Source organism: Pongo abelii, chromosome X (assembly GCF_028885655.2).
Source record: "Pongo abelii isolate AG06213 chromosome X, NHGRI_mPonAbe1-v2.0_pri, whole genome shotgun sequence".
Lineage (NCBI taxonomy): Eukaryota > Metazoa > Chordata > Mammalia > Primates > Hominidae > Pongo > Pongo abelii.
This window is the reverse complement of record NC_072008.2, coordinates 146,221,060-146,242,803: the sequence shown is the minus strand read 5'-3', so window position 1 is coordinate 146,242,803 and position 21,744 is coordinate 146,221,060. Positions and strand designations below refer to the sequence as shown.

The window sequence follows — 21,744 nt, the reverse complement described above, 5'->3', positions numbered from 1 at the left end:
GCCTTTCAAATTTTTTCAGGACCCCAGGGCACTTCAGTTCACCACTGGTGGGGCTGGTCAGAACTCAGTTCCCACTGGAGTGTAGGATTCCCCTCTGACTGGGGCTGATCTAAACGCTCACTCCATGGGCATTGACCAAATCCTTCTTCCCTGTCTTGTGTTCTGCTGTGACAGGGTGGCACTGAGTTCCAATGCAAAGTCCCACAGTCACTTTCCTCTCCCTCCCCAAAGGACACAGATTCTCTTTCTGTGTGCTACTGGGGAATGGGGGAGGGGCGGTATAGGCAATGTAAGACTGTCTTTCCTACTCTCTTCAGTGCCTCTTTCCTTAATATTAAGTATTAAAACCAGGTACTGTGATTGCTCAACTTGTTTTTTGGTTCTTATGAAAGTGCTTTCTTCCAGGGATAATTGTTAAATTTAGTGTTCCTATGTAGGGATGATCACTGGAGGATTCTATTTGGCTATCTTGCTCCACCTCCTCCTTCTTGCTTCTTATAAGTGGTTGATTAGGAATATCCAATTGAAACATTTTGCATACTTCAGTTGCCAGATCGTGCCATGGATTATCAGTGCTTTTTTTTCACTACTGGAAATGGTTATTAGCATCTTTAAATCTAATGAGATTAGACAGCCAATTCCAGAAACCTTAGAACCATTCACAAAACTCATCCTTAAAATTCTGTTTCTCTGAAACCACTCTGTACCAAAATCTTTATTATTCTGTATTTTCCAGAAAAACAAAGCCAGTATCTTTCTTTCAATATTCAGAGAGCGATAGATAGATAGATAGATACATAGATAGATAGAGAGATAGAGAGAGAGAGAAATATAGATAGATACAGATCAGATAGAGATAGATAGACAATTAAAAATTGGGTCATTTGATTAGGGACAGTGAAAAGTTCAAGATCTGCAGGTGGCAAGCTGGAGACCCACAAGAGCCAGTGATATCCTCCAGTCTGAGACCAAGTCTGAAAGAGGGAGACCAATGGTCTAGCTGAAAAGTCAGACAGGGAGAATGAATTTTTTCTTACTTAGCTTTTTATTCGATTCAGTCTTTCCACAGATTGGATAAGGTCCATCCACACTGGGGAAGCCGATCTGCTTTATTCACTCTATGATTCAAATGTTGCTCTCATCCAGAAACACCCTCACAGACACACAAAGAAATAATATTTAACCGAAGATCTGGGCAGCCCATGGCCTAGTTAAGTTGACACATAAAATTAACCATCTTCTGTGGTGCAAAATTTTTAATTTTGATGAAGTCCAACTTGTCAATGTTTCCTTATATAGATTGTTCTTTTGGTATTATGTCTAAGAGTCTTCACCTAGCCCTATTTCCCAAATATATTCTCATATGTTTACTGTAAAGTTTTAGAGTTTTATGTTTATATTTACATCCATGATCTATTTTGTCTTAATTCTTGTATATGATGTGAGGTTTAGGGGAGGTTTGTTTTTTTGCCCCTATGGTTGTCCAATTGTGCCAGCATCATTGGTTGCAAAAATTATCTTTCCTTCATTGAATTGCTTTTCATTCTTTGTCAAAAATCAATTGAACTGGGCAATTATTTCTTAGATATGGCACAAAAAAGAAAGCAAAAACAATATTAATAGATTAATTATACTTGATCAAAATTTAAAACTTTTGTGCTTCAAAGTGTCAGAGGTGTGTGAGCTAGAGCAACTCCATTTTGAATAGGAGCTGGGTAAAATGAGGCTGAGACCTACTGGGCTGCATTCCCAGATGGTTAAGGCATTCTAAGTCACAGGATGAGATAGTAGGTCGGCACAAAATACGGGTCATAAAGACCTTGCTGATAAAACAGGTTGCAGTAAATAAGCTGGCTAAAATCCAACAAAACCAAGATGGCAACGAGAGTGACCTCTGGTCATCCTCACTGCTACACTCCCATCAGCGCCATAACAGTTTATAAATGCCATGGCAATGCCAGGAAGTTACCCTATATGGTCTAAAAAGGGGATGCATGAATAATCCACTCCTTATTTAGCATATAATCAAGAAATAACCATAAAAATGAGCAACCAGCATCTCTCAGGGCTGCTCTGTCTACGGAGTAGCTATCTTTATTCCTTTACTTTCCTAATAAACTGGCTTTCACGTTACCCTATGGACTCGCCCTAAATTCTTTCTTGCATGAGATCCAAGAACCCTCTCTTGGGGTCTGGATTGGGGCCCCTTTCCTGTAACCAATGCACCATCGAAAAAGTGAAAAGATAGTTCACAGACTGGAAGAAAAAATTTGAAAATCATTTATCTGGCAAGGGATTTGTATCCTGTATATATAAAGAGTACTTACAATTAAATAATAAAAAGACAAATAACCCAATTGAAAAACAAGCAAAGAATTTCAGCACATTTCTCCAAAAGAAAAAAAAAGACATACAAATGACCAATAGGCACATCAAAAGATGCTCATTGTTATTTGTTGCTAGGGAAATGGAAATCAAAATCCCAATGAGATAACATTTTATACCCACTAGTATTCCTAGAATCAAAAAGATAAACGATGACAAGTGTTGGTAAGGATGTAGAGAAATTCAAACACTCATGCACTGCTGGTGAGAATGTAAAAAGATGCAACTACTTTGTAAAACAGTTTGGCAGTTCTGCAAAAGTTAAATATAGAGGTATTATATGACCCAGCAATTCTGCTATTAGATATACACCCAAGATAAATAAAAACCTATGTCAACACAAAAACTTGTACACAAATACTCATAAGAGCATAATCCATAATAGCCAAAAGTGAAAACAATGCAAATGTTCATCAAATGATGAATGGATAAACAACATGGAATACTATGGGATTTTTTTAGCCCTTCATTTTCTCTATTTTTTTTTTTTTTTTTTTTGAAACCGATTCTCACAGGGCCTCACTCTGTCACCCAGGCTGGAGTTCAGTGGCGCGATCTCAGCTCACTGCAACCTCTGCCTCCCAGGATCAAGTGATTCTTCTGCCTCAGGCTCCCAAGTAGCTGGGACTATAGGTGTACACCACTACGCCTGGCTAATTTTTGTATTTTTAGTAAAGACGAGGATTCCCCATGTTGGACAGGCTGGTCTCAAACTCCTGACCTCAGGTGATCCACCTGCCTCACCCTCCCGAAGTGCTGAGATTGCAGGAATGAGCCGCCGCGCCTGGCCTGTTTTTCTATTTTCAACTGCATTTATTTCTGCTCTTTTTATTTCCTTTCTTCTGCTTGCCTGGGGTTTATTTTGCTCTTCTTTCTTTAGTTTTTTGAGGTAGTCACTTAGATTATTGATTCGAAGTCCTTCCTCCTTTCTACTGTAGGTATTTAGTGCCGTAAATTTCTCTCTCAACAACTGTGTATGGCTCTTTTTGGTTTTCATTTTGTGATACTGTGGTATTTTATGAGATTCCTACTTTAATGGCGCCCTCTTCTGTCAGCATAACAAAGTTCAGCTATTTAGTAAATTTGTGCTTTTGTTTTGGTAATAGAGAAGGGGGTTTTTCTGTTCTCTGATTTTGTGGTTCTTTCTTCTCTTGCTGAACATAAATTTTGACCTTTTGCCTTTTTCCCCTTCACCACTCAATTGCCAAATCATTCTTCATTACTTTTTTACCTTTTTTTATTTCCCAGAGGCTGTTTCAAAGACTGCCCCTTCAAATCACACATACTTTTAAATTTTTTCCCCTGTAGTCCATATACTCTGATCTACTTAGACACTTTTTTAAAAAATTTAGAGTAAATTCACTCTTTCCAGTGGTGGTTTTACTTATCTTTTGGCCCTTTAGCTATCTTCCCTCTTCTGCTTTTCCCTCAGATTTATTCAGTCTCATGTCTCATGGCAGGGCGAGTAGGAGGAAAGAGAAGCATGAACAGCAATGCATTATGATTTGGTGTTATTTCTCCTTTTAGTTACAGTTCTTTTGAATTTGGAGTATTCTTTCTCTTCAAATTATTGTGAGAGCATGGTTTTGCATAGTTTTGTTTTTCTCTTGTTGTTCTGTATTGATTTTGGAGGGATATTAGGAGATTGGGACCTAGGTGGCTGCCATTGTTGTTAGCTACCCAGAAGTTCCCCTATTCTAAAAACAGACATATGCTATTTCTGGTGACTAAGTGTTTATTGGCATAAATATATATTAACTTCTGGTAAAAATTGATAGCACGCTAAAAACAATGTTGAAAATAATTGTCCTAGTTCTAAATTAATGTTGCTGCTCTTTATCCTATTTTCAACCTCAGTGTTTTGTTTGGAAGACAAATCCCTCCTCTTTCGTTAACCACTACTACTAAATATGAAATGCCAAGAATCTAATATGTAAATTATTTTAGTCGTTATCTCCAGAATAAAATGAAATCACGGAAATATCAAGGTCTCTGTGTTCTGACTTAATTAAAACATTTTGAGAATAAATTGCAGTGTATCTTATTCTAATTGAGAGCATTTAGCCAGATGAGAAAAGACAAACTATTCAAGAGTTCGTTCCAATTTTCACCTATTTAGATTCCAACCTCTCATCCTCCATGGTTACCTTTGGAAAGACCTTACTTAATAGAGTCATGATACAGGAAAATAGATTTTCCTTATGACATCTGTTTTTAGGTGTGGCTGTTTTAAGATAGTATGCTTTTCTTTTTTTTTTTTTTGAAAAGTTAAAAATTCCTTAATTTTTTATTCCTGGTACCACTACCACAATTTACAGGGCGATATACCTGATGTAATGAAAAGAAAAAGAAAAAGACAAAGCTACAACAAATAAAAGACCTCAGGAATGTACATCTAATTGACACTACATTGCATTAATCAACAGCTGCACTTTTTGCAAACTGTGGCTATGACAGTCCTGAACAAGAAGGGTTTCCTGTTTAAGCTGCAGTAACTTTTCTGGCTATGGATCATCGTTCCTTCTGTGGCAGATTTTTACAGTTCCTCTAATGCATTTGGGACGACTGTCTCAAAGTAACCTGCAGCTTTCCTGACAACTCCTCGCTCTCTTTCCTGCTAAGAACTGTAGCCCTTTTCTGCTGTTTTTAGAACCTTCTGCTACCATATCCACCACTTCTACCACCAGATCCATAACCACCACCATAGGGACTGCCCGAGCTTCTTCCACCAAAACTGCCCCCTTTCATGGGTCCATAATTTGATTGCTGTTGTCCACTATAATTTCCAAAATCATTATAGTTCCCACCACCACCATAGTTACCACCGCCAAAATTTCCTCCTTCATTGTAACCATCATATCCTCCATCACCTCCACCATATCCACCACCTTGGTTTCCATATCCTGGTCCACCACCACCATAGCCCCCTCTGCTACTATAACCAGGACCACCGCCATAGTTGCCACCATCACCTCCAAATCCATTATATCCACCATCACCTCCTCCATAACTACCTCTGCTGCCACCACCTCCACATCGTAGCCTCCTGTTCCCCCAAAGTTTCCACCACGGCCAAAATTACCTCCACTACCTCCAAAGTTTCCTCCGCTACCCACAAAATTGCCAGACCCACCTCCACGACCTCTCTGTGATCCAGCAGACTGCATCTCTTGTTTAGAACGGGCCTTTTTCACTTCACAATTATGCTCATTAATAGTGTGGTATTTCTGAACAACAATTTTATCAACTGTATCATGATCATCAAAAGTTACAAAAGCAAATCCTCTTTTTTCCACTCTGCCTGTCTTCCATAACTTCTATGGTTTCAATCTTGCCATACTTTTCAAAGTAGTCTCTCAAATTATATTCTTCTGTATCTTCTTTAATACCACCAACAAAAATTTTCTTCACTGTTAGATGGGCACCAGGCTTTACAGGATCCTCTCTAGAAACAGCTCTCTTTGGTTCCACTACACGCCCATCAACCTTGTGTGGTCGAGCAAACATTGCTGCATCCACCTCTTCAACACAAGAATAAGTCACAAAACCAAAGCCCCTAGAACGTTTTGTTTGGGGGTCTGTCATTACCACACAATCCGTGAGTGTGCCCCATTTCTCAAAATGTTCTCTTAAACTGTCATCCGTAGTTTCAAAGCTCAGACCACCAATAAACAGTTTTCTCAACTGCTCTGGTTCCTTTGGATCATGGCCCTCCTCCCCTCGGCGGCGACGGCGACGGCCGGAGTCGGGCTGGGGGACAACCGGGCGGCGGTTTTACCTCCATTTTGAGACCGGACTCGCCTCTTCCAACTCAAGTTCAATATCGATAGTACGCTTTTCAATGGCAACAAAAGCCATAATTGACAAATGGGATCTAATTAAACTAAAGAGTTTCTGCACAGCAAAAGAAACTATCATCAGAGTGAACAGGCAACCTATAGAATGGGAGAAAATTTTTGCAATCTCTTCATCTGACAAAGGGCTAATATCCAGAATCTACAGGAAATTAAACAAATTTACAAGAAAAAAAACAACCCCATCAAAAAGTGGGCAAAAGATATTAACAGACACTTCTCAAAAGAAGACATTTATGTGGCCAACAAACATGTGAAAAAAAGCTCATCATCACTGGTCAGTAGAGAAATGCAAATCAAAACCACAATGAGATACCATCTCACACCAGTTAGAATGGCAATCATTAAAAAGTCAGGAAACAACAGGTGCTGGAGAGGATGTGGAGAAATAGGAATGCTTTTACACTGTTGGTGGGAGTGTAAACTAGTTCAACCCTTGTGGAAGTCAGTGTGGCGATTCCTCAGGGATCTAGAACTAGAAATTCCATTTGACCCAGCCATCCCATTACTGGGTATATACCCAAAGGACTATAAATCATGCTGCTATAAAGACACACGCACACGTATGTTTATTGCGGCATTATTCACAATAGCAAAGACTTGGAACCAACCCAAATGCCCATCAATGATAGACTGGATAAAGAAAATGTGGCACATATACACCATGGAATACTATGCAGCCATAAAAAAGGATGAGTTCATGTCCTTTGCAGGGACATGGATGAAGCTGGAAACCATCATCCTCAGCAAACTAACACAGGAACAGAAAACCAAACACCGCATGTTCTCACTTATAAGCGGAAGTTGAGCAATGAGAACACATGGACACAGGGAGGGGAACATCACACACCGGGGCCTGTTGGGGGTTGGGGGGCCAGGGGAGGGATAGCATTAGGAGAAATGCCTAATGTAGATGACGGCTTGATGGGTGCCCCAAGCCACCGTGGCACGTGTATACCTATGTAACAAACCTGCACATTCTGCACATGTATCCCAGAACTTAAAGTATAATTTTTTTAAAAAAAAGATAGTATGCTTTCAAAATAAATGCTAATGTTCTCACTCATATGTGAGAGCTATAAAATTGTAACACATGGAGGTAGAGAGTGAAAAATTAGATAACAGAGACTGGGAAGGATGTGTTGGGGGAGGGGAAGGGTACAGAGAAGTGGGTTAAAGGATACAAACATACGGTAAGATAGAAGGGATAAATTCAGTGTTTACTAATAGAATAGGATGACTACTTAACAAAAATGTATTGTAGTTGGGTGATGGATACTCCGAATACCATGACTTGGTCGCTATGTATTATATACATGTAACAAAATTTATGTACCCTATATGTTTGCACAAATTAAAATAAATAAATAAATGTTAATAAATTAAGTTTTAATGGCCACATTCTCTCGTGAATCTTTTTCAGAAATTATTATATTGGATTCAATATAAGAGTGGTTAAGGAGTGAGACTCTCAATGCCAGAATACCTGGATAAAAATCTAAGTTCCACCATTGTCTAGATGTGTGACCAAGTTACTGACAACATCTATACCTCTATTTTCTCATCTAGAAAATGGAGGCAATAGTGGTACCTACCTCATATGATAGTTGTGAGTAAATACATGTAATGTACTTAGAATAGTGCATGACATATAGTAAACTCATGTGTTTGCAATATTTATATATTAATATACATAATTTATATAACTTAGTTGTAGCAGTATCTTTAATGGTTGTATCAGTAATCTATTGATGCACAATAAATCGCCACAATTTCACGGCCTAAAACAATACCCATTTATTATCTGACTGTTTTTGTAGGTCAGGAAACTGGCCACTGCTTAACAGGATCTTCTGCTTCAGGGTCTCTAATGACGCTACAATCAATGTGTTAACCAGAGCTTGATTCTCTTCTGAAGGTTGGCTGGGGAAGGATTTGCTTCCAGTCTCATGTAGTTGTTGGGAAAATTCAGTTCCTTGTGGTTTGTAAAACCAAAGGCCTCGGTTTCTATCTGGCTATGGGCCAGAGGCTGCCCCAAGATCCTTGCCACAGTGTCCTCCTCAAGACAACTTGCTTTTTCAAAGCCAATAAGGTAGCAGATCTGCTGGAAAAACGGAGATTACCATCTCTTATAACTTAATCACAGAAGTGATAACCCATCACCTGCACCATATACTCTTTTTTTTTTTTTTTTTTTTTTTTTTTTTTTTGATACAGGGTCTTGCTCTGTCACCCAGACTAGAGTGCAGTGGCACAACCTTGACTCACTCCAACCTTGGCTTCCTGGGTTCAAGCGATTCTCCTGCCTCAGCTTCACAAGTAGCTGGGATTACAGGTGCATGCCACCATGCCTGGCTTATTTTTGTATTTTTAGTAGAGACAGGGTTTCACCATGTTGGCCAGGCTGCTTTCGAACTCCTTACCTCAAGTGATCCATCCAACTCGGCCTCCCAAAGTGCTGGGATTACAGGCGTGAGCCACCACACCCGGCCAGCACCAGATACTGTTAGTTAGAAATAAGTCACAAACCAGCCCACATTCAAGGGAAATGACTACCTGGGTGCAGGAATCACAGGAGGCCATCCTAAATGGCCACCACGATGTCTTAAAAAGGAAATGAAATATTGTCGAGATGTTTAAGAAGATTGATTTTGTAGTCAACTTACCCAGGTTTAAGTGCTGAGTGATTTTGGGCAGGTTACTTGATCTTTCTGAGCCTCAGTTTCTTCACCTATAACATAGAGTAGTAATAGTACTGCGAAGATACTTCGGGAAGTATTACACGTGAATAACTGTTTATCGATCTCGGTTTAAACTTAGTGAGTGCTTAATAAATGTTAGTTAATGTTATTATAAAGCTAACAGAATGGGGGCCGGGCATGGTGGCTCACGCCTGTAATCCTGGTACTTTGTGAGGTTCAGGCAGGCAAATCACTTGAGCTTAGGACTTTGAGACCATCCTGGGCAAAACGGCAAAACCTCATCTCCACAAAAAATACAAAAATTAGCTGAGTGTGGCGGCATGTGCCAGTATTCACAGATATTCGGGAGGCTGAGGTGGGAGGATCACCTGAGTGTGGGAGGTCAAGGCTACAGTGAGTTGTCACTGTGCCACTGCACTCCAGCCTATATGACAGAGTGAGAACCTGTCTCAAAAAACAAATAAATAAAAAGCTAACAGAATGGTATTTAGTTTAACAAACTACTATAGCCAGGGTGCGGTGGCTCACGCTTGTAATCCCAGCATTTTGGGAGGTTGAGGTGGGCAGATCACTTGAGGTCAGGAGTTCAAGACCAGCCTGGCCAACATGGTGAAACCTCACCTCTACTAAAAACACAGTAATTAGCCAGGCATGGTGGCATGCACCTGTAATCCCATCTACTCGGGAGGCTGAGGCACAAGAATCACTTGAACCCGGGAGGCGGAGGTTGCAGTGAGCTGAGATCATGCCACTGCACTCCAGCCTGGGCGATAGAGTGAGACTCCGTGTCAAAAAAAAAAAAAAAAAAAAACACACAAAAAACAAAAACAAAAACAAAAAAACCAAGCTACTATATTCCATATATTACTACTAAAAAGGTGATCAGATGGGGCTTGGGAAAAATGAACGTGAAAGGCCATCACAAAATTGTTACACTCCCTTGTTAATTATGCCCATTTGAAAAGTGTCACTCCTGTATATACTCCCAGCTAGGTTTTGGTGTTTTTACGGTTCTTCCATGCTCACAACGAGATCAATAATGACAATTAGAACTCAACCCTCCACACCAGCTATACTTCGACTACAATCAAGCCAGAGCATCTGCTATGCGTATATAAGACTTAATTGCAGAATTGGTACGTTTTCAATGCAACATTGAAATACCTCTATAGGCCAGTCCTTTGTTGAACACTGCGGAGACACAGTCCCTGACGTCAAGGAGCTCACAGTCTCTATGGAGTGTCAGGTAAACAGGGAATGACAGTAATATGGTGTGACACACACTGCAGCAGAAATTGGCTTAAGGTACTATGGAGGCACAGAGGAAGAGCATTAACCCAAATTGGGGGAATCAGGAAAGGGTTTTCTGGACCTGAGGCTTGACGGGTGGGTAAGAAAGGATATTCCCAGCAGGGAATATAGGAAGTGAAATAGAGATATCCTCTGTTCTCAGTCTCACAGTTTATTGGGGAAGATAAATTCATGGAAAGCTAATGAGAACATTGCTTGTGATGAAATGCTGCAGGAGCCTAAGAAGGTGGATTCTGACTGGGGAGGAGGGTGATCAGTGAAGGGTTCACAGTGGAGGAGAGAGCTAGCCAGACTTTAAGGATGGGAAATTTTATCAGTGTTTGGTCTTCTTCAAATTTTCTCCATTGCTACTTCCAGCAGTAGGTGGGAATCATTTTATTTTTTGTTAATCAGTCTTCATTATTCATGAGTGACCCAAAGAATAAAGTCAGGCCGGGCGTGGTGGCTCACGCCTGTAATTCTAGCACTTTGGGAGGCCAAGGCAGGCAGATCACCTGAGGTCAGGAGTTTGAGACCAGCTTGGCCAACATGGTGAAACCCCATCTCTACTAAAAATACAAAAGTTAGCTGGGCGTGGTGGAGGGTGCCTGTAATCCCAGCTACTGGGGAGGCTGAGGCAGGAGAATCGCTTGAACCTAGGAGGCGGAGGTTGTAGTGAGCTGAGATCACGCCACTGAACTCCAGCCTGGGTGACAGAGCGAGACTCCATCTCAAAAAAAATAAGTAAATAAAAATAAACTCATTGGAATTTAGAACGCTAGGACAGTCTACCAGCATTACACCTTGGCTGTTTCTCAACTTAAGCATTATCTTTGCCCTGCATGTTCATATATTGCCTGAATAATGACATATGAATAATGATAGTGGTCTAACATTTGTATAATGTTTTTCAGTTTATTAATCATATTTTATAGAAGTTAAATCTACAGATTAATTGTAAGTTGCACTTGATAAAATGATAAAACAGCCACCTACAATCACCATGCAATTAACTGGACGCTACCGTTTTGCTTCATTTGCTTCAGCTCTCTCTAAGAAATAATGTATTACAAATACAGCAAAACTCTACAACCCATGACTTCTTCATCCATATCTCTCCTTGGGTAAACACTGTCCTGCAGTTGTCATGCATCACTTTTGTGCATATATTTGTACTTATGTATGAATATAAGCAATTATTTCAGCCGGGCACGGAGGCTCACGCCTGTAATCCCAGCTCTTTCGGAGGCCGAGGTGGGCAGATCACTAGAGGTCAGAAGTTCAAGACCAGCCTGGCCAACATGGTGAAACCTGTATCTATTAAAAATACAAAAAATTAGCCGGGCATGGTGGTGGGCATCTATAATCACAGCTACTCAGGAGACTGAGGCAGGAGAATCACTTGAACCCTGGAGGCGGAGTTTGCAGTGAGCCAAGACTGCACCACTGCACTCCAGCCTGGGTGACAGAGTGACACTCCATCTCAAAAAAAAAAGAGTATTTCAAATATTCTTACAATTTTAAAAATTGAATAGTGTATGTTTGCTCTTTTTCTTCATTTTTTCTATGCAATATTGTTTTTAAAAACTTATTCATGCTGATTAATGTTGCTGTAGTATTCACTCTAGTTCATTCATTTTAATAGTTATGTAGCATTCTACTGTATAAGTAAATCACAGCTTAATTACCCATTCATCAACTGAGAGATAATTAGGTTGTTTCCACTTTTTAATTTTAATTTTATATTTTGCTATGACAAAGAGTACTGGAGAAAATGCTCTCGTGGCATGTCCCTTTGTGCCCACTTCTGAGAGTTTTGCTCAGGGAGACACTTAGGAATTGAATTGCTGGGCCACAAAGTATAAGCATTTTCAAATTTACTAGATTTGCCAAATTACTTTGCAAAGTATTTTCTCTGTTCTGAGCACTTTGTACGTATTAATTCGTTGTATCCTCACAACAACCATAGGAAGAAAATACTGTATAAACTCCTTTTTACAAATGTGAAAACTGAAGCTAAGAGAACTAAAGCAACATGTCCAAGGTCACACAGCTACAAGCAATAGAGCTTGTATTTGAATACAGGCAGCCTGGTTCCAATGCCCATGATTTTAACCACTGCAGTGTTATATCTCCTAATCCAACCTATTATTGTTTTAATTTGCATTTATTTTTCCCATTACTAATGAAGTTGAACAACTCTTATTACCCCCCACCTTCTTTTATTGGCAGGAACGCTAAGTACCGTGGAAGCAGTAAGTACTGAAAAAAAAAAAAAAATGCCACAGCCTTATCGTCAAGGGAAATGATTTTTTACAAAAGCCGGGCTTTGCCCATGGCCTCAGCAGGAAGTTTAGAAGACTACTGCAATTAGGCTGGGCGTGGTGGCTCACGCCTCTAATCCCAGCACTTTGGGAAGCCAAGGCAGTCGGATCACTTGAACCCAGGCGTTCGAGATCAGCCTGGGCAACACGGCAAAACCCTGTCTCTACTAAAAATATACAAAAAAAAAAGTAGCCAGGCATGGTGGTGCATGCCTGTAGTTCCAGCTAGTCAGGAGGCTGAGGTGGGAGAGTCCCCTAAGCCTGGGAATTTGAGGCTGCAGTGAGCCATGATTGCACCACTGCACTTCAGCCTGGGCAATGGGAGTGAGATCCTGTCTCAAAAAAAAAAAAAAAAAAGAAAGAAAAGAAAAGAAAGGAAGACTACTGCAATTAATGGACTGATTTGGAGGAGGAATATCTTTTTAAAATTAGTTTTATATGGAATGAAAAAAGAGCCCACAATGCCAAGACAATCCTAAGCCAAAAGAACAAAGCTGGAGGCATCACGCTACCTGACTTCAAACTATAGTACAAGGCTACAGTAACCAAAACAGCATGGTACTGGTACCAAAACAGAGATATAGATCAATGGAACACAACAGAGCCCTCAGAAGTAATACCACACATCTACAACCATCTAATCTTTGACAAACATGACAAAAACAAGAAATGGGGAAAGGATTCCCTATTTAATAAATGGTGCTGGGAAAACTGGCTAGCCATATGTAGAAAGCTGAAACTGGATCCCTTCCTTACACCTTATACAAAAATTAATTCAAGATGGATTAAAGACTTAAATGTTAGACCTAAAACCATAAAAACCCTAGAAGAAAACCTAGGCAATACCATTCAGGACATAGGCATGGGCAAGGACTTCATGACTAAAATACTAAAAGCAATGGCAACAAAAGCCAAAATTGACAAATGGGATCTAATTAAACTAAAGAGCTTCTGCACAGCAAAAGAAACTACCATCAGAGTGAACAGGAAACCTACAGAATGGGAGAAAATTTTTGCAATCTCTCCATCTGACAAAGGGCTAATATCCAGAATCTACAGGAAATTAAACAAATTTACAAGAAAAAATCAAACAACCCCATCAAAAAGTGGGTGAAGGATATGAGCAGACACTTCTCAAAAGAAGACATTTATGCAGCCAACAGACATATGAAAAAATGCTCATCATCACTGGCCATCAGAGAAATGCAAATCAAAACCACAATGAGATACCATCTCACACCTGTTAGAATGGCAATCATTAAAAAGTCAGGAAACAACAGGTGCTGGAGAGGATGTGGAGAAATAGGAATACTTTTACACTGTTGGTGGGACTGTAAACTACTTCAACCATTGTGGAAGACAGTGTGGTGATTCCTCAAGGATATAGAACTAGAAATACCATTTGACCCAGCCATCGCGTTACTGAGCATATACCCAAAGGATTATAAATCATGCTACTATAAAGACACATGCACACGTATGTTTATTGCGGCACTATTCACAATAGCAAAGACTTGGAACCAACCCAAATGTCCATCAATGATAGGCTGGATTAAGAAAATGTGGCACATATACACCACGGAATACTATGCAGCCATAAAAAATGATGAGTTCATGTCCTTTGTAAGGACATGGATGAAGCTGGAAACCATCATTCTGAGCAACCTATCACAAGGACAGAAAACCAAACACTGCATGTTCTCACTCTTAGGTGGGAATTGAACAATGAGAACACTTGGACACAGCGGCGGGAACATCATACACTGTGGCCTGTCATGGGGTTGTTGATGGGGGAGGGATAGCATTAGGAGATAAACTAATGTAAATGACGGGTTAATGGGTGCAGCACACCAACATGGCACATGTATACATATGTAACAAACCTGCACATTGTGCACATGTACCCTAGAACTTAAAGTATAATATAATATAATAAATAAATAAATTTAAAAAATAAATAAATAAAATTAGTTTTATTTTTTATTAAATAAATATACACATGTAGTTTAAAGAGACAACTGGATCTATAAGACCTGTTAAGAAAAGCAACAGTCCATTCTCCACATGTATCCCAGAACTTAAAGTTAAATAATTTTTTTTAAGAGAAATTCTGGCCCCGTGATGGCAAAAAAAAAAAAAAAAAAGAAAAAAGCAACAGTCCTTTCTTGTATTCTGCTCCCCAGATGCAACCACTTTCAGTTAGTTCTTTGAGCTGATTATATTTCTATTTACAGCTACTTCTCCAAATTCCATGCTTGCATGAATAGGGCTTGGGTTTACAGCTTGAAGCATTTTTTAGATTGACTTTATGCTACAGAAGATAGGAGTTAGCCTCTGTACCTGTCTCTCTCTCTCTCTGCTTCTCTCTTACACACACATCCCATGACCCATCCATATGCTCTCAATATAGTTATACTTTTAGATCAATATTCAATGTTAACATTATTATGATTATATAGATACAATAGTCAACTTAGTCATGAAGCACATTATGATTATTTTCCATCTCCTTCACATTTTTCCCTAGCATTTTTAAAACTTACTTGATTTTCTATGTACTTACCACCAAATCAACCCCAAACTCTCCTCCTGGCAATTTCATCTTCTTGAAGAAATCTCTCCCAGAACTTTCAGGACTGCTGGAATCTGAACTCATTGCTCTAGGCCTGCTGAACAGCTGTGATCTAGAGATCTCTTTTTACCATCATCCTGGAGATTTTTTTTTTTTTTTTTTTTTTTTTTTGAGACAGAGTCTCGCTCTGTCACCCAGGCTGGAGTGCAGTGGTAAGATCTCGGCTTACTGCAACCTCCATCTCCTGGACTCAAGCGATTCTTCTGCCTCAGCCTCGTGATTAGCTGGGATTATAAGCCCCTGCCACCATGCCTGGCTCATTTTTGTATTTTTAGTAGACATGGTTTCACCCTGTCGGCCAGGCTGGTCTCAAACTCCTGACTGCAAGTAATCCACCTGCCTTGGCCTCCCAAAGTGCTGGGATTGCGGCATGAGCCATGGCGCCCAGCTCATCCTAGAGATTTTCTTTGCATCTCTCTTGTGTTGAATTCTTGATTGCTTAGATCCACATCTTCTACTTTTTGGGCCTACACTCCCATTTGAGTGTAGCCCACTCTCCAATAGTTGCCTTAGAAAGAGTGTGCAGTAAATTCTATATTTTATTTCCCAAGAATGGCCACAGAGATATGTTCTGTCCAACATATTTCTCCAGAATCTTGCCACTCCTCTGTGCAGAGATGGACTCTGTGTTCCCTCCTCTTCAACCTGGGCAGACCATTGAGCATACCTTGACTAACAGAGCATGATAGAAATGATGCCTTGTGGTTTCCAAGTCTAGGCCATAAAAATCAGTAGTTTCTACCTGGCTTTCTCTCAGAATCCTCATCCTTTGAACCCAGCCACCATGCTATGAAGAATCACAGGTCACAGGTAGAGGACTACATGGAGAGAATCAAGGACTCCAGCTCTCAATTCTGTCTAAACTCTCAGCCAGCAGCCAATATCAACTGCCAGACACATGACTGAGCAATCTTGAAGTGGGCCTTTCAGGTCTCAATTGAGACGCCCTAACTGATACCACTTGAAACACGAGCCCAGCCTTCCCCATTTAGACCTACTCGAATTTGAGTCATTAACAACAACAACAAAATTATTGTTGTTTTTTTAAGCAACTATGACTTAGGGTCGTTTTTATGTAACCAGAACAGGATGAATTGGAGGTAAATATTTTGAAAGCCTGCATATCTAAAAATGTATTTATTCTGTCATAACATTGGAAACATAGTTTGGCTCAGTATAAAATCCTAAGATAAAATTTATTTTCCATAAATAATATATTAAGACATTCTTCCAGTATCTTCTAGCATCCAGTATTGGTATAAAGAAGTGAAATGCAATTTTCATTCTCATTCCTTCATATGTGATATTTGACTTTTTTTATCTGAGACAGCATTCAGGATAATTTATTTATCACAAAATTCTGAAATTTCAGATGATAATATGTATATATTCATTCCTTTTGGTGGACACTCATTGGGTTCTTTTAGTCTAAATGGTGACTCCAGTACCTCAGTTCTACGGAAATTATATATATTACTAAAGATAATTGCACGTTCTTTATTTTCTTTGTTTTCTCTTTCTGGAATCCCTATTATTCAGATGTTAGATCTTTTGGGTTGACCTTCTGAAGTTATTATTTTTGCTCTTATTTTTCTTTTATTCTACTTCATAGGGAATTTCTTCACTTTGTATTTCAGCATTAGTATTCAATTTCTGAAATTGAGGTATGCACAAATTTCAATGTATAGCTAGATGAACTTTTACACATGTATATACCCAGTCATGTAACCCCCACACATATCAAGATATAGAACATTTTCATCACTTCAGAATATTTCCTCATGCCCATTTTTCAGTCAATATCAAACCCAAAGGTAAACAGTATTCTGATATTTATTGCCACATATTGTTTTGACTCTTCTCAAACTTCAGAAAAATTATAGAGTACATTTCTTTTATTTAAAATAATGTTTTTGGAATTTAATCATGTGGTTGCATGAGTTTTTAATTAATATTTAAATTTAGTTGTTATATTTTTTAATTTTCAAGAACTAGTTTTTGTTCTATTATTACATTTGGAAACCATGCTGGTTTGGGGATCTTATTGCTTATTTATTTATTATTTTTAGTTATGATGGGTATATAATAGTTGTCCATTCTGTTTTTGTTCTGTAAATGTAATTATCTGCCCTTATCTCTCTAGAATAACAATAGCTTAAGAACCCTTTATTTAGGTATAGTTGACATGAAATAAAATGCATATATTTAAGGTGTACAGCCGGGCACAGTGGCTCATGCCTATAATCCCAGCACTTTGGGAGGCCAAGGTGGGAGGATCCCTTGAGCCCAGGAGTTCAAGACCAGCCTGGGCAACATAGTGAGACCTCCTCTCTACAAAAAATGAAAAAAAAAATTAGTCAGGTATGGTGATGTGTGCCTACAGCCCCAGCTACTAGGGAGGCTGAGGTGGGAGGATTGCTTGAGCCCAGGAGGTCAAGTCTGCAGTGAGCCCAGATCACACCACTGCATTCCAGCCTGGGCAACACAGTGAGACCCCGTCTCAAAAAATAAATAAATAAAGTGTACAAACTGAAAAGGTTTGACGTACATAATCATTGATGAAACCATCTCCACACTTAAGGTAATGAATATATCCATTATTCCCAAAAGTTTCTGTGTGCTCCTTTGTAATCCCTCCTTTCTGCTCCTTTCACCCCGACTCAACTTTGTCTCCAGGCAACTAATGATTTTCTTTATCACTATGGATTAGTTTGTAATTTCTAAAATTTTATATAAATGGAATCATAAATACTTTGTTTGGTTTCTTTCTCTCAGTGTAATTATTTTGAGATTCGTTCATGTCATTATGTGTATTCTTAGTTCATCCTCTTTTTACTGCTGAGTAGTATTCCATTGTATGAATATACAACAATTTGTTTATTATTTAATCTATTAATGGCCACTCGGATTGTCTCCAGTTTTGAGCATTTGGAGATTATGAATGAATATGTTCAGTATTTTAATTGAGGTGTTGATTTACCAGATGTACATATATGTGGAAACTGATCAAATTGCATACTTTAAACATACAGTTTATTGTAGGTTAATTATTCCTCAATAGAGCTGTTTAAAACAAAAAGAAAAAAGAAAAACAAAAATACCAGAGACTGGGGCCAAATTATGAGAGATTTTATATAAAAAATATTTCCCTCCATGACACAATTAATATACTTCTCACCTGGATACACACACACACACACACACAGCCAATTTAATCGAGCTATAATTACATGCCATACAATTCATTCATTTAATGTACAATTAACCATTTAATAAATGTGCATAATTGAATGATTTTTCGTATATACACTAAGTTGTGAGATATATTTTTAACGCTGCTACCTCAACAGAATATTTTTAGTAATACACATGAATTAACACAAATAATTATAACAAGAAAGAAAATAAAGTGTAAATTTTCTCTATAAAATATTTTGCATATAGTTGTCATAGTAAAAATCATAAGACAATTTTAAGAAAATTAAAACATGTAAAAGTAAAATGTAGGCAACTACTAAATTATGCAACTGATATAAAATTTTAGCATTTTGATTTTTATGTAGTATTAATGAGCAATTAAAGAATACATTTCATGCTTGAGTATATTGTTCAAATTCAGTAAAATATTTTATTTTCAAATGTAATAAAAATGTCTTTATCCCCCCAAATTTTACTCCTTAAATTTAACACTTCGTTTCACTGATTTAGACACCAATAAAAGCAAGTGATTACACAGAATCACAGAGCTGAGGTAACTCTGGTTGTTCTTTGTCTTTATAATCATGTTATAATTTTTAATTTCGTGTACTTTTAAAGTGTAGACATATGTATCATATATTACCACAGGGACTGCAGTCTGGAAGTATGCTCAAAGCAAGCTCAAACTGAGGTAGGAGGCAGGACTTGACTCCAGAGGCGGGGCTTGGACAGCAGACCGGATTGAGGACTAGCTAAACCAGGTCTAGGGCAGAAGCAGCTAGCTTTTCTTAAGCCTTGTCTAGCAATGTGTCATGTCAATTTACCATTGCCATGGCAACACCCAGGAGTTACTGCCCCTTTCCATGGCAATGACCTGACAACCTGGAAGTTACCACCCTCATCCTAGAAATTTCTGCATAAATTGCTCCTTAATTTGAATATAATTAAAAGTGGGAATCAACATGAGTGTAGAACTGCCTCTGAGCTGCTATTCTGGGGACACTGCGTATGGGGCAGCCCTGCTCTGCAAGGAGCAGGAACAGTACCTCTGCTGCTCTCTACACTTCTGCTTCAATTAAAGTTGCTGTTTAACACCACTGGCTTGCCTTTGAATTCTTTCCTGAGTGAAGCCAAGAACCCTCCCACCTAAGCCCCAAGTGTGGGGCTTGCCTGTGCTGCATCAAAACAATTCCAAATTGTTAAGAGCTTACTTTAGAAAGGAACAGCCTATGTCTTGCATCAACTATTTAATAAGGATTTATCCAAATTAACTTCCCTGTAGAATAAAATGATTATTAACACATAAATATTAAAAATCAGCTAATTTGCACCTTACATTGATTTTATTCAAGCTTAAATTTAACCACAGCAATCTTTCACAACTCAGACCAAAAGAGGATTTGGGTAGGGAAAAATTGAAAACTTGTATCTGGTGCTAATAAGTAAAAGACTGACTTTTACTGGGTTTTATTATTCTTATATTAAAATTCTCTGCAGACAATGTTTTTCTTTATGGCCAGCAAGTGGGCAGACTTCTGCCACTGCCCCCACGCTTGGTAGGCCACTGCTCCATCCTAAGCTACTTAACAAGAAAGTGACCTAATTAGTGCTGGGTTTGTGGCCTCCAAACTTCACTATTTGTCTTTCAGGGTGCTGAGGGTGACTCTTGATAGGATGAGTTTTGGGTCCTCCTGAGGGCCTTTACTTGCTTATAGCATAGTGTGGGGTACAACATACACCACTATGACACGGGTGACCTGGAGGTGGTTTTATTGTCTTTTTGTGGGGTGTGTTATTGCCACACACATCACACATAAAACCCTCCTCCTAACTGGGTTCTGGGAATTTAGACCTTGATGTTGCTACCCACACTTACCCTAAATACATATAGAAACACCAAAGCCCTTTTTCGTCTTGTCTGTGGGGCAAAGTGTTGATTTGTCTTCGTTTCTTAGTCCTCACCCACTCCTTATCCCGGATGGCTAACTGTATACCTGTTGGTCTGGCCCCCAACCATAGGGGACCCTGCCTCTCTCCCTCTTAGCAGTTTTTCTTTCTTAACCCCCTCCCCACTACAGACAAACATCCACATCATCCTTTTACATTGTGCTGATTTTATTGCGTTCATCAGCATGGGTGGAACACTGTTGGTCTCAGATTTGGCCTTTATGTGATTGGTGATTCCCCAGAGTTGCTGTTGCTAGTTGTACGTTTCTGATCCACGCTCTGCATTTACTGGCAGCAGAGATGGTTACTTGGGATGGTTTGCTTTTGCCAGCGGCTTCTGGGCTTGCTCTTCTGATTTTTATTTTCTGTTGTCTTTTGTGCTTGCTCTTCTGATTTTTTTGTTGTGTCTTATTCTGCTTGTGGTGACACACAAATATTGTTGGTCTCATTGTTATCCTAGGCTTTTTGGAGCAGGAAGGAGGTGACTGAGTTTTTTTTCTTGAATTCCTTTGAAGGGGTTTTTTTACCTTTATGATTTTCTTCTCCACCTAGAAGGACAACACAGTGAGCCAGAAGGACATTGGTTTAGGGGAAGAGAAAGAGGTTGTATAGGAAGGGGAGCTTTATGAATAGGAGTGCACACTGAGGAAGGGGGTTGTGCTAGGCAAGGACAGGATAGGGGTCTTGAGAGAATAGAGGGGGAAGAAAAGAAGGAACAAGAATAGGATCACCTGACCTTGCCATTTTTGTTGGTCTTTTGTTGAGAAGAGTTCTTCTTTTCCTTCTTCTCTTTGGTTCTTGGGGTTGGCTTTTTCGTGCTTATAATTGGTTGTTTCATATTTTCTTTAGGCTTCACTGGTGTGTGGGTCTCCTTAGCCATATTTAAGCCTCCCAGTGGTCTACCCCATGCTCCTGACCTCCTTATGTATACCCACCCCTGGGTAATGAGGAGCCCCACCCTTCAGCTTTGTTTGGTCAGAATGGGGCACCCCTATCCAATGGTAGTCCTGGGGTGGCTTGGACATCACAAAGCACTGATACCTCTGTGGGGGTGGTGTTGCTGGGGTGGCCAAAATGTGGTTGGAGAAAGGGGATTTTTCCACCCCAAATACTACCCGAAGGTCCATTTCTTTTTTTTTTTTGCTAATTTTTTTTCTTTTTATTATTATTATTATTATTATTATTATTATTATACTTTAGGCTCTATGGTACATGTGCGCAACGTGCAGGTAAGTTACATATGTATACATGTGCCATGCTGGTGCGCTGCACCCACCAACTCGTCATCTAGCATTAGGTATATCTCCCAATGCTATCCCTCCCCCCTCCCCCCACGCCACAACAGTCCCCGAAGTGTGATGTTCCCCTTCCTGTGTCCATGTGTTCTCATTGTTCAATTCCCACCTATGAGT

The 21,744-nt window shown here is 39.3% G+C and overlaps 1 protein-coding gene and 1 pseudogene across 1 annotated transcript; both read right to left on the bottom strand.

The window, feature by feature from the left end:
* Positions 1-4,757: 4,757 nt before the first annotated feature.
* Positions 4,758-6,169, bottom strand: LOC112131059 (heterogeneous nuclear ribonucleoprotein A3-like; annotated as a pseudogene).
* A 14,313-nt stretch (positions 6,170-20,482) lies between these two features.
* LOC103889114 (uncharacterized protein AH6.3-like) lies at positions 20,483-21,296 on the bottom strand. The gene is made up of 2 exons (XM_009235330.3): positions 21,069-21,296; positions 20,483-20,880 (listed from the first exon to the last, which is right to left on the bottom strand). Exons 1-2 carry the CDS (start codon positions 21,210-21,212, stop codon positions 20,539-20,541), a joined length of 486 nt encoding a protein of 161 aa, XP_009233605.1. The 5' UTR covers positions 21,213-21,296; the 3' UTR covers positions 20,483-20,538.
* Positions 21,297-21,744: the final 448 nt, after the last annotated feature.